At 34.5% G+C, this 14,784-nt stretch overlaps 1 protein-coding gene and 1 pseudogene across 2 annotated transcripts; one reads left to right on the top strand and one right to left on the bottom strand.

Moving 5' to 3' along the window:
- Nucleotides 1-3,890: 3,890 nt before the first annotated feature.
- LOC143575907 (putative histone H2A.1) lies at nt 3,891-4,375 on the top strand (annotated as a pseudogene). Its single transcript, XR_013142856.1, has 2 exons — nt 3,891-4,080; nt 4,154-4,375. The product of XR_013142856.1 is annotated as a putative histone H2A.1 (transcript).
- A 6,799-nt stretch (nt 4,376-11,174) lies between these two features.
- Nucleotides 11,175-13,848, bottom strand: LOC143575887 (uncharacterized). Its single transcript, XM_077060143.1, has one exon. The coding sequence runs from the start codon at nt 13,846-13,848 to the stop codon at nt 11,188-11,190; it is 2,661 nt and encodes an 886-aa protein (XP_076916258.1). The 3' UTR covers nt 11,175-11,187.
- Nucleotides 13,849-14,784: the final 936 nt, after the last annotated feature.

Below are 14,784 nucleotides of genomic sequence, written 5' to 3'. Positions count from 1 at the left end.
CAACGTGGCGGAGGCATTAGCAAGTGTGGTGCGGTGTGCCCACCGTCTACCCACATATGTAAGGATCCAAACAAACGTATACAATAGCCTGAGGGCCAGCGATTACTTTTGTTTATAAAGTTTTAGGGATACATAATTCCCATGCAAATATTTAAAGACTCGTTTTATAAAAGTTGGACATATTCACCTTTCTTCTTGTTCGGTTTTTCTCACTGACTTGTATTATCTTGTTACCCCGGACCTATAGTACGAGAATAACGTTTTATAAATACCAGATCAACGATCTAGCTTCAGACCTTTAGTCCATTTGCATAACCTTTACCTTGACATTTATCTCTTTATAAAACATAATGACCTTTAATCCTTTCTTTTATTAATCATTTATAAACTACGTTTCTTCTTTATGAAGAAACGTATATTTCAAGTTTCTTATATCATAAGACATATTTATAATTTTTTTGTATATAATAGAGAATTAATATTTCAACTATAATCTGGACTTATAAAATCTATATTTCGCATTTTTATATGATCAAGGTACGGGCTATATCCCCGACTAGGGTCTAAGCCATTAATAATATAATAATTGGGTCGAACCCCTACCTTGTATAGCTTGATATACGAAATGCCTAAGCTTTACTCTGGCAGTACTCCTACTTGACGGTGGAAAGTCGAGAGAACTACTAGGTAGAATTCTAGCACGCACTTCGAGACCATAATCGTCGGGATATCGGCATGTCAGGGTTGTGGCACGAAAACCGAGGTTGTGTGAGTGATTTTGAGGTGTGAGGGATGAATGAGAACCCCGCCCCCTGGCCGGCCTATTTATAGGCAAAAAGTGGCAACTTCGCGTCGCGCGAAGATGCAGTAGGCTCGGTAAGTCGCCAAGTAGGCTGCCATGTGTCACCTCGGCCTGCCACGTGTCACCTCGTGGTGACACGTGTCTTGTGACGTGTCGCCACGTGTCGCTCAAAGGTGACGTTACTACTTCGCATCGCGCGAAGATGCATAATTTCAAATCTTTTTATTTTAAAATCCCTGATCTTTTGGTAGCTTGTTACGTCTTGGTCTCACTTCCGTTGTTCAAAAATACTAACGCGGCTCTCAAGCATGCGAAGTGCAAAGTGCGTCATCAAAGCGCCATATTGCGCCCATCGCCCTTCACCTGAGCCCGGGCCCGAGCCGGTGCGCGTCGGGTGCTTCGCACCCTCCGCTAGGACTAGGGAGAGTGGTTAGCCACATAAGAACATTATCATGAAAAGTTCTCTCATTATAAAGTGCTTTATTTTCTTTATCACTTTCCATGTAGGATGAAGTCTCCTTACTTCATTCCCTTAACATAAGTTAGTCCATCATCTTTATTAGTTTGTCAAAATTGGACCAAATTTTTCGTGATGTTACACATAAAATATTAAAATGATTGTATAAATAATTAGCATATCAATGTCATGTTTTATTTGCTGCTATTGCAAAGATGATGAGCGTTTTCAGAGTTTTTAAAACGAGTTAATCGCAAAGATGCAATCTAGCTGATAGAACCCCGAAATTATTTGGAAACTAAACCACCAAACTTATTTGGAATGCGTGTTACCAGATTTATAGCACAAACTCTTTATTTTGGGTCAAAGTTAAATGCATGTATCTATTGAGTGATTAACAAAGGCATTGGCCTAAAAAATTAAATTCACTATTTTGGGTATGTGCAAAGATAGGTGTAAACAAATCATTCATCTAGCCATGAGATATGTGACATCATACCATGTATAAGGATAGAATGGGTTTTCAGATCAACCATTTTTTTTTCACACCTCATAAACTCGCAATTGTTTGGAATTCAATTCATAAATCATAAATTTGATAAATATTATCGAGAATACTAATCATTTTGTTTTCTGCTAAAACCAATGTTTTAAAAACTGGTATGTACCAGCCAGTTGAACCGGTTATACTGGATTTTCGTAAGGCAACCGGTATTTAGAACCCTGTATTTTTGGGCGTTTGTTAGAACATCGTACCGTCGATTTTTTTAAAAATACCGGTTTAAACCGGCAAACCGATTTTAAATTCAATTTCATCAAATGATCTTGTCGTACTAACTCATTCTAGTTACTTCAGTTTCATCATAACTGAATCAATACTATATTTACACGTTATTAATGATCCCGTCAATGTTAATCAAAAGCTTTAAGTTTATTGTCTTAGGTTGATTTCCCCCAAATTGGCATTGTTCACATTTTGACCCAAGTGATTTAAGACCAATAACAACTTCTTCAATACAAGAAGGTTATTTTAACTCATATACATAAAGATCAAGTCTTTGAATTCATATTGGAACCATATATAGTTCATAGAATTGAAAGCCTTATTATGCACATAAAATTAGCCATTTAATTATCACACACACTCATAGTTGATACCTTTTTTCCCCTAGATGATAATACTTATGAAAATACCCCAAATCCTTTTACGTAAACAAAGTTTGACAATGTGACGCCTTTCGTCCTTTTACTTTCAAAACACACACATACACGGGAGATCTATGCACCATGTTTGCTCTCTTCCCAAAATTTATGATGCTACATACTTAATGATAAGATAGCATAACAATTTACCTCGTATAGGAATGATATATCTATTAACTTTTGTATGATTTATTGATATTATCCACTTAACCTCTACAGTATACTCAAATGATAAGAAAGAATAGTCATATGTAGCATGTGAATGGTGATAATGGTGGGATTGGAACACCGCAACCCTCCCTTTTATGTAAAGGTGCAAACGATTCATTATAACTCCACTCATAAAGAGGATGACGACATAGTTTGTTACTCGTTTGCCTGTCTCTCTGTTATAATTAGATCATTTTGTCCAGCATTATGAAATAATGCAATTTTTAAAATCATAAACTTTACCTAGACATTCTACCTTTTTCTTTTAAAAATAAATATAAAAAATAACCGTCAGTAAAATTCGACTAATAATGAAAATATATTCATCTAATCTAACTAATATATTAAAGCAATACATGTTACACATGTCCTTCAAATATGTCATCCATATAGGATGCCAACTAATCAATTTTCATTTATACATATTCCACCTAATTGACTAACTTTTTAATTACCACTCCTTCAATTTAATATATTTTTATGTTAAATCATTTGACAATTAACGTATTATTAATATTTAATATTTATTAAGTACTTCAAATAAACCGTTTATGACTTTCTTAAAATTATATTATTAACAATTTCTAATTATCTCAAGTTAGTTATTATCTAAGAAATTATACTGGTTTCCACATTTTGATCAATTTGCTAAATTTTTTTTTCAGAGGTATTACTAGTTTACGGGTCAAAAGTGTATAATTTTATATTAAAGCAAGATGAGTTTTCCACATGGCATCATTCTAGGGCTTCTACATAAGATGTCACGTACATATCATGTGAGTAGCTTCTTATTTTATCATCTCTTCTTCTAAACACAATATGAGACACGAACCCTTTTAGTTATGTTATAACCCGTGGCTCAGTTTTTTATTTTTTTTAACCACCCGTGTATCACACGGACTCTATCATAGTTTAATTATATTTTAAAAAATATTGTTATTTAACCGTTTAAAAACGAAATTTTCAAAAGGCGCAATAGTGGATGAAATTTGAATACCAAAACGTAAAGAAAATTTTCACTTCCCCAATAAAAAATATAAATAAATTAAAAAATCAAAGTCGCATTCTGATTGGTCCATTTCCTTTCACGCGGATCGTAATCCAACGTACCTCGTTACCAATCACTATATATAAACAACCTCAACATTGTTTCTTCACCACCACACTTTCAAACAAATCATTTCTCATTTCTTCAAATCTTTTCAGTTAAAGAAGCAAATGGATTCACCTGCAAAGGCAAAGAAGGGAGCCGGAGGTAGGAAAGGCGGTGACCCGCTCAATCAGAGCCGGTTTACAGTTCCTGGTCGGAAGAATCGGCCGGTTTTTGAAGAAAGGACGGTACGCCCAACGTGTGGGTACAGGCGCCCCGGTGTATCTCACTGCGGTTCTTGAGTATCTTGCGGCTGAAGTAAGTTTGATTTTTTTAAAATAATTTGGGAAATTTTAATTTTAATTATTGTTAATTTATTATTGTTATGCAGGTGTTGGAGTTGGCTGGAAATGCGGCTAGGGATAATAAGAAGAACAGAATAATCCCGAGGCATGTTTTGTTGGCGATTAGGAACGATGAGGAGCTTGGAAAGCTTTTGGCTGGAGTAACCATTGCTCATGGTGGTGTGCTGCTGAATATCAACCCGGTGCTTTTGCCTAAGAAGACTGCGGCTGCAAAAGCGACCAAGTCTCCTAAGAAGGCTAAAGCGTAGTTAGATTTGAATTGTTGTAGGATGTTATTGTGTTGTTGTGTTATTTGTTTGTTAATGGATTTTATCTAGAGAATTGTTTCTGGTTTGGTTGAAAATGTATGGTAGTTTTTGTTTATGTTCAGTAATTTTGATTTCAGATTGTGTTGCGATTGGACATGTTGGGTGATTGGAGATTATGGAAGTATTTAATAACATTGTTAAAAGTTGTGTAATGTCAATATTTGAGAAGTAAGTTAAAAATGGTAATGTTAATTAAATAAATAGTTGTCTATGGCCAAATCTCAACCAAAGCAGGCCCATTTTTTAAGATTGCCAATTTTAACCAACTTGTGACTTGTCCGGGTTGATATTCAGAAGCACACCACCATGAGAAACTGTTGGTGTAAAATTTTAAGATTGCCAGCCAATCTTAACCCTTTGTTTGAATCACCATTCCAACACACCTCTATTTAAAATATAGGAAGAACCACAAGCCCGAATTTAACTTGAACTACTAAGCAAGATGTAGGGGTGTGCCAACACTTTTTCTTGATGAAATAATACCCCAATATTCATTGAATATAACCGGATATCAACCAACATAACCATTTTGACAACTCTTGTGAATACCCATTTTGGATCCAGCTAAGATTAAACAAACTATTAACAAGCATATACCATAACCAAATCAATCCGATATCTTCCCAAAAAGTATAAATCCATCCATACCCTCATTCCACACATTTCAATCTTCAACAGAACTCCAAAATTTCACAATGTTCTTATAATATTCATTCCAAAAGCTCTCCATTTCTTTATAAAGTCTCAATAGCCTTATCATAAAAACAACTTGGAATTTTACAAATAAGTAAATGGGAAACTAACGGGTGGCCATAAAGGGCAGCAGCAGTGGCAACATGTCTTCCTATCCTTATAAGGTTTTTCTCAATCGGTGACAGCTAGTGTTTGTTTGTGTGAGGCGGCGGAGGTGGCATAGAGCCTCAGGTGGTTCTAATATCATGGTTAAAAGGAAAATTTATCATTTCATTTAATAAACGATTATAATATATAGATATAAACTGGGCATGTGGGCTTGATACACAAGCCCTAAATACCATGACTATATATGTTCAAGTTCAAATTTAGGAGTTTAGTTTTCCCTATCTCGAACAGCCAAAGTAAACAAAATTTAATATTTTATCTATAATTTCAGTACGAGGAAGGGGACATGGACTTCATTGTAAGTGCCATTGCGCTCACAAAAATGTTGTTTTTGTAATATATTCAACTAAAAATGTGATTGTGCATTTGGGTCTGGTTATTTTCATTCTTACTCTGAACCCTTCCACTTTTTTTATTTATTTTTCGCATAGAGCTACGCTATCTTTCAACTAAGATTTGGTGATCAAACTTGCTTCACCAAAGTGAGACCACTATTAACATTAACAATAAATGTTAATACAACAAAAAAAGTTGAGCTTTTTGAGTGATCAAACTGACTTCATTTGAAGAAAGCAGATTCTTAAATCATAACAAGATAAGCTTTAGAGCTTATACATTTTAATGAATAACTCGATTAATGATCATTTTGGTCACGCTCTATACATTTTAGGCCAATGAATAAATCGATTAAATGAACCTTCTGGTCACACGCTATACATTTCAGGTCAATCAATAAATCGAACAAACCTTTTGGTCGAAGATCACATAGAGCTCATGTCTACTCAACTCAGAGACAAAGGCGTACCCCACCACAGATAACACGTTATACATTCTTTTGATGTTGCCCGTACCGCTTTTGCTGTAACATTAAAAGGACAATTTAAAATAAAAAACAACAATAAATTCATCTTTCAAAAGACTTACAAATTTCAGATATATTACTCGCAGCAAAATGAAACCCATGCAACATACCTAATAGTCCCAGCTGGATTGCTATTATCAGGTTCAGACCTGAAGCCAATATGCATGCTACGTAATTATTATTATGTTTTTATCTAAACTAGTCGAAATTATAAAAATATGGTAAATTTGGGTTGAGATTTTTTTTTATGTTTTAACACCTTATCGGGTCAAACAGATCAAAAAAACTGGTCAAACGAGTTGAAAGTAGTATGAAGTGTATTAAAAATGCTTACGAACTCTTAAATCAATTTAGTATGCATTAAATATCCCTTTATCATGGCAATAGAGTTTTTTGTAATCACAACTTAACAATATTAATTATTTATAAAAATTTTAAAAACAAAATGTGTTGATGTGCCAACCCGATGCCTAATTTAAACACAATTTGACAAATTATCCAACCGTCCATGTAACTAAATATTTTTTAGATTTAATATGAAATAAAGGGGTCGACGGGTCATCATGAAAGAAGAACTGGTCAAGCATTTGCTCTTCTAAAACAAAGGAGGGCATGATATGGATAAACAAGGTTCGATTCTTTTATTACAATAATCCGAGAAAAATAACCACAGAAAAACCTAATACATAAGTTCTTGTTTATACTAAAACATAGTAACATAACACTGGAGAATAAATAAACTCTAACTAGGAAACCAAAACAATTTTCTACTTGTCCTAGTATACTTAAAACGTTACCAAATAAAAGTAAATAATAACAAAAAACAATAAGCCAGTAATAAATAAACTAAAAACCCACTTTCAACTCTTAATCCATTCTAGACCCGATCCAAATTAAGCCAACAAAATGACCACAGCAAAAGTAATTTTAAGTTAATTTTTATCTTTATGTTACACAACTTCACCTTGTTGCGAAAGTAGGCAAATGATGATTTGTGCAAAATAATTATCAAATAAAGAGCGAGCTATGCTCGAGCATTAGATACTGAGCTTTAATTAAATATTCGCAGTTAACATAGATTAAGAACACAATTTAGCAATACCTTTAATTGGAGGATAAGATGACACTTTCTTGAAATATATTAATTATGCTAACAGGGCTGGCAAACGGGTCGGGTTGGAGTGGGTCACGGGTCAGAACAGGTAGGGTCGAAATGGGTCAAATAAAAAAAGGATTGGTTTAGTTCAGGTCGGAATGGGTCCAAACCGGGTCCGGGCCAAAATGGGTTGGAACAAGTTTCGGGTCGAAACAGGTTGGTTTACTTTTTTTAGCCAATCTTGAAAGAAAATAGAGCATGAAAATTGAAAGGCAAGTATAATATAATATGATCATCTAAAAAGTCTTTCGATGACGTAAACACTAGAAATACTAAAGTCAAGATCATAAACCACTTCAAGTATAAAGACTAATCTAATATCATACCAATTAATAGCCATATCAGTAACCATCTCAACATCCAAAAGAAGTATGCTTGTCAGTTGTCACCAAAAATTCGTAGCGTTCTATCTGCAAAATATGCCCAAAAAAAAGACTGTAAGCAAAACAGCAAACCATAAACTTTACAACGTTCAATATTACAATACATCACCAAAAATTCATAACTGCTAACATTTTATGTTTGTGATATGTAAACTTTAAAATAGCAGTTCAACACTAGGTAAACTTACGCAAACTAATCTGTAATTTAGGTATGGACTTATACATTGTAGCCAATATGGAATGTTGCTCTGGACAAGAATACGTGCAATTACTGTATGGTCAAACACAATATAAACATGTAACAAAACACAGACAACGGATCCGGTGCAATGTGAGGGTCATGACTACTAGTTCAATATAAAAACCAATTCAATTCAATGTACCATAAGTTAATGTATCATCCTGTGAATTCTAAGACTAACTCAATAATTCTTCAGGAGTGTCTATAATAATTATTTATAACAGATAACATCAGTAGTTTCTATAATAAATCACTCCTAATACTCACAAGTGTGTGTTCTACTGTTTTAATTACGATCTGTATTCCAATAATCACCACTCAAGTCCCAACAATCAACTTATATTTTACTTGACTAACAATGAAGAACTGATTGTCAACACTCATGATTATTATTCTGTTTTTGAAAATTCATTTTTTTAATAGCATTGGGCTTGTCCTCCTTAGGGTCTTTTACCATCTAGCACTTAATATATGTTATAGTTCAAAATGTTTTGTGACTCGTGGTTCTAACTCATTTGAAATTGACTAATTAATAGACAAGTCAAGCCAAAGTATATGTAGACATATACTTAAATCTACTCTAGTGAACATGTGAACAGCTAAGAATCCGTAACCAATCTTGAAAAATTTAGTGAAAACCATAACCAGTCATGGAAAATATGCCGAATCAATATCTTCCACGTCACTATGTAGTTTTCTTTTTGTATACTATGCTTATTATTATTATTATTACTACTACTACTACTACTATTATTATTATTATCCCTTATCCCAATATATCTATATACTATTATCATTATAATTACTAAGTGTTATCAATAATTATATCACTGTTGAACTTTGATTGCCTATTATATCCTCACATACATATGATTTTTAGAGCTGAGGGTCTCTCTGGAAGCCATCTCTCTATACTATTGGATAGAGGTACGGTGTGCCTACATCCCACCCTCCCCAGACCCTACTTATAGCTTTGCTATTGGTGGGATTTTTTTCACTGGGTATGATTGATTGATTGATTGATTGATTGAATATATCTTCCATGACTGGTTATGGGTTTTCTACAAAATTTTAGTGATATCTAGGGGTGCAAACGAGCCGAGTCGCTAGCAAGCTACTCAATCTCGGATCAATAATACGCTCGAAATGAGCCAAGCTTTTTCCTTAAATAAAGCTCGTTTAGATATGGAGCTCGAGCCTTGTATAGAAAGCTCGTTTTGGCTCGCCAGGCCTTAACGAGCCTTGGGTATTTTTAAATTTTACATCTTTTGGACATGCATTGATTTCAGAATTCAGACTGTGCATCCGAGCTCAAGCCAAGCTTTGGCTTGTTTAAGGTTTTCCTCAAAAATGAATAAAATTAATTAAAAACTTATATAAATTAATAAATAAATAATAAACGAGCCGAGCCCAAGCTGAAAAAACAACTCATGATGCAAGCTTGAGCTTTAGAAAAAGAGCTCGAAACAATCTGAGCTTGAGCTCGAGCTTTTGTAAGTCAAAACAATCGGAGCTTGGGCTCGGCTTGGCTCGTTTACACCCCAAACAATAAGCAATCATAAACAATGTAAACTAAATATGAACAAATATCTTCATAAAATATCTAATAATTTGAATCTGAACAACATTCTAACACACCCTATTCTATATTAGCATCAAAACAAATTGCAAACAACTTAAAACATCTAAGCAATCATTAATCAGCCTACAAAGAAATTTCATTAATCCCTTAACTTAACCGACAAAGTCGAACCTAATTCAAAAACCCCAAATCCCCAAAACTCATTTGACCTAAATGCAAACCAATCAAGATTCGTAAATTAGAATGTAATTTTGATTAGTATTACTAGGAAACAACCCTAATCGAACCAATTAACCATACGCAACGTATATAAGAACTCACCAGAGTAGATCAACGAGCAGTGGACGATCAAGTCACGGCATGCGAGAGAAGTGGGCAAATCCAATCACCGGCGGTGGAGACAACGACACCGACCCGCGGTTTAGTGAAACACCAACCAGCGTAAACCAAACAACTCGTTCACATTAAAATATCAACCAAATTCCACCCAAATTAATATTATGAAATTTTAACATGACCCATTCTGACCCAATTAATTGACTTGCCTTGCCCAAACTAACACGTATGAATGGCTTTGGGTCAGGATTGCCCCCTCTAATGCTTAATCAAAAACTCTCAAAAAGGAGCCCACCAATAGAACTGGATGCCCTGTACAGAAAAAACAATACAGGTTATACTTTTAAATCATTTATAAATAGCAGAAATAATTAAAACAGTGAAGAATAGCTATTAGCAAAGAGAAAACAGCATCTGAATAACAAGATGATTACTAACCGCAAAACTCAAACCACAATGATAGCCAACCATATACAAATTTAATAATTCTTTGTAAACAAGGAGCATTATAGCTTATAAAGTCCAAAGATTTACAATTTTCAGTAAAATTGAACTTTCTAGAAGCATTTGTAAAGTTGACTCACCAAGGGAAGTAACCCAGTCTCCATAATAAACAGCTTTTGTTGGTGTCATCGGACCACCAGAAGAAGTTACCCTGCAACAAAAAGTTTAATGTTTAACAATGAATGCTTCATATGGAAATATGGTAACTATCTCAATGATTATTAAGCTTCGTATGTCACACATAGGCTTGTAATTAAACCGAATGAATACGAGCGTAGCTTGTTCGTTTAACTTTAGCTGAACTAATGAACGAACACATACACTTACAGAAACGAATTTTCATGTTCATGTTCATTTGTGTTCGCTCGATAAAATCTAAACAAACAATTCACAAACATAATTTAACATAAAGGAACACAAGCGAACACCATTTAAAAGTAATGGTTAATATCCAATTTAAAATCTAAAATACCATCAGCTTTACAATTACATCCAACATTTTAAAGCGAAACAAAGAAATCATCAAACTGATTCTAAATTGGATTTAAGGGTTAAAAAAATATCAAATCAATTTGATTTCAAGCGTAAATAAGGATGATTTTAATAGTAAATAATTTTGAATAACATTTAAAAAAGTGTAAAGGAACGGGCATAAGTGAACAAATATAAACAAGCGTAAATGAACGGACGTAAATGAACACGTGCTCATGTTAGTTCGTTTAATTATATGAACAAAAAGTTGTGTTAAAACAAACAAACTTTGTTCGGTTCGTTTACAGAATTACAGGCCTACTTACATTGATTGTTCAATAAAATAAACGCCCAAACTAAATCACATCAGCTTCATCAGGCTTCAATCCTCGTTTAATCATATCATCACGAAAGTCAGCGGCTTTGGTCAATTCACCAGCAACACGACAACCATGTATTATAATATTATACGCCACTGTATCCGGTTTCAACCCCTTATCAATCATCAAATCCCATAACTTTATCGCTTCTTGTAGCTCACCGATTCTACAATACTCATAAATAACAGTCGAATAACTCATAAGATCCGATGAGATCCCATTATTATTATTCATCTCAAATAAAACCTTCACAGCTTCTTGAATTCTATCCATTTTGCAAAAACCCCGAATCAAAATATTGTATGTTATAGTGTTTGCAAAACACCCTTCAATCATAACATTGTGAAGACCAACTGCTTTTTGCATTTGCCCTAAATTAACAAGGCAATCGAGAAAGCAACCATATGTCACATGATTTGGAATGATGCGATTAGCAAGCATTTCTTTGCATAAAATTTCAGCTTTATCTACAAACCCTAATCTACACAAACAGTTTATAATCACAGTGTATGTCACAACATTCGGTTTGCAACTTTCAGTAATCATAATATCCCAATATCCCATTGCTTTCTCAAGATCTCCTCGTTTACCAAACGCATCGATTAAGTTTGTGTATAAAACGTTATCAGGAGTTAATCCTCGTTCGTGCATTTGTTTCAATAAAGATATTATTTTACCAACACCACCTTGTTTAGCGGCTGCGTTTATAAGAACAGAATAACAAACGACATCCATGGCGATCCCGTTTATTTCCATCTCATTGCAAGCGTTAATGGCATCATCAAAATGTCCAGCCTGGCAGTAACCTTGCAAGAGAGCACTATAACACATTTCATTCAACTTATACTGTTGCTTATTAAGGTTATTTACAAATTCTTTAGCTTCATAAACCTTGTCAATATCACAAAGACCCGTAATTAAAGATCTGAAAGTATATGTATCTGGTTTAAGACCCTTTTTCTCCATGTCATAGAGCAATTCAAAGGCTTTTACCATATTGCCCTCTCGACAATACCCTTCGATCATAACATTGTAGGTTATCTCATTAGGCGTAACATTTTTATCCATCATTTCATGAAACAAATCACTTGCTTGTGACATCATGTTTTCATTACAAAAACCAGAAATCAATGATGTAAACGTATATACGTTTGGAACAATCCTTTTTCCAGTCATTTCATGATAAAGCCTCAATGCCTTACGCACATCTTTGTGTTTGCAATGCCCGTCTATTAAACATGTATATGTTACAACCGTTGGATTAACACCATTAGAAACCATGTCTTCAAAAAGAGATTCTGCTATTGTAAGTTTACCTAACTTACAACATCCATTTATTAAAGCACTATAAGGATAAATAGACGTTTGGATTGATGATTTATTCATTTCAGCAAGTAAAACACAAGCAGAATTAAGTTTACCTCTTTTGCATAATGAATCAATAATAATAGAGTAAGTAATATCATTTGGTTTTAAACCTTTAGCACCCATGTTTCTAAAAAGATTATCCGCCTCAACCGTATGCCCCTCTTTGCATAACGAACTAATCAATGCGTTATAAACATACAAACTCGGCACCACTCCAACACGCTTCAAATCTTGAACCAAATTATAAGCATCAACCCCATCTCCATTTCTTCTCAACCCATCAACGACTCCCGAAACAACCGCCTCACTCGAAACAAATCCCAAATCCACCATTTCATACAAAAGATCCCTACCCGTTTTAAACTGCTGTAACCTACAACAACCCATAATTACACTACAATAAGTCACCACGTCCGGTTTCAAACCCTTTAAACTCAACACATTCTTCACATCCATCGCATCCTCCATCTTTTGGCCTTTGCAGAGGCCATGAATCAACACATTATACATAACAACATTTACCTCATACCCGTTACACTCCAACCACCGTATCATTTCCTTAGCTTTATCGTAATCCTTCAACTCACAAAAACACCTAATAACCGCACTATGTACATAAGCATTACCTCTAATCCCAATCTCAACCATCTCATAATAAAACCTCAAAACCAAATCGAACCGTCTAATCCGAGCCAACCCATTAAACACATCACTCACCGTCCGAATCTCCGGCATTAAACCCCTCTCCTTCATCAAATTCACAATCTCAAACGAATCCAAAACCCTCTTATTTTGAACATACGCGTTAATTAGCAAATCAAACCCTACCATTCTCGAAAACTTAAAACTAACAAAAGCATTGTGACAATGTTCAAAGACAACACGCGGGTCAGACGTTCTAACTAACAAAGTTTGAATCAACGAAGACGCGGGCCACAGGAAATTGGACTCCACGAGGGCGTGAACGAGGATGCAAAACGACGTCGTGGAGTGGTTGAAGTTTTTGTGGAGGCCCAGGAAATTGAAGAAGCGTAAGGCTAGACGTGGGTCGTCTAGGGTGCGGAGGATGACGTGTTCCACGTGGTGTGGTTGTAAGTTGTGGGAAATGGAAGGGTTGTTGAAGATAGATGCCCAGCTTGGTTGGTTGCATCGGACGATGGTGGTTAGTGTGGATATGAAGCTTTCGTCGTTATGGTGTTTGGTGGGTGGATTTGGGTGGGTGAGTGGCCGGAGGAGGGAACGAGGACGGTGTTTGGTGATGTTTCTCATTTGGGGGAAAGTGATGGAGGAGAAGAAGAAGAAGAAGAAGTGGACTGAAAATAAGGATGTTGTAAATATAGTCCTTTTGTTATAATATGAAACAAGTTATATTTTTTGTTTTGATAATACAGGTTAGGTTACTCAAAATATAAATAAAAAGTTAAAAAATTAAAAAAAACAAAATTTTTTCCTTTGTCATTCTTGTTCCAAAAAAAATAAAAATAAAAAATATGAAAAGACACAATGCAGTGACAAAAGACACAAGGACAAAATGAACAAAAGACACAATTATAACTAAAAAAAGACATAATAAATCGCAAAATATAACACAATGTCGAACAAGATATAACACAATGTTGACTAATATAACATAATATCAAGAAAAAAACACAATGTCAAGGAAAAAAGACACAATCAATGACGAAAATGAACACAAAACACAATAATAAACAATGATCTCTTTCCCTCAACATTTTGTTTTTTTTTTTAAGAATGAGGAAGACGGTGGAAACATTTTTGTGTTTTTCCTTTTTTTGTTTTTTAATTAAAATTTGAGTTATGATTTTTATTTATTTATTTTTTATTTTTGAAAGGTTTTTGTGTGTGGCTATAAATCCTTCTCATCCTTCTTACTTTTGTTTCCCTTTGAAAAATAACTTTACCCACAAAACAAAGCTTCTCCACGTATTTAGCCTAAACGCCACGAGTCAAAGCACCTGACATCTGCTTATTTAAGCCGACATTCACCATTCTATTTATATAACACAATTAGTTTAGATACATATGGCAAAAATGTAGTGGTAGTAGTAACAATGTTAGGAATGGGTGTTTTCAAGCATTCCAACTCAAATCCCACACACACTTTACCTCGGTTTTCATGAACTAAAGGTTTACATAAAATGATTTAACTTAGTTATTTCCTATGCCATGGTGAGCCGAGTCATA

Source organism: Bidens hawaiensis, unplaced genomic scaffold (genome assembly GCF_021521415.1).
Source record: "Bidens hawaiensis isolate Kalapana, Puna unplaced genomic scaffold, B.hawaiensis_p1.1 tig00001433_1, whole genome shotgun sequence".
NCBI classification, from domain to species: Eukaryota; Viridiplantae; Streptophyta; class Magnoliopsida; order Asterales; family Asteraceae; genus Bidens; species Bidens hawaiensis.
The sequence above is the reverse complement of the archived record's forward strand: the minus strand, read 5'-3'. Positions and strand labels throughout refer to the sequence as shown.

What these genes read in the sequence shown, in the direction of transcription:
- LOC143575887 (XM_077060143.1), bottom strand. Translation starts at nt 13,848, where the DNA reads ATGAGAAACATCACCAAACACCGTCCTCGTTCCCTCCTCCGGCCACTC.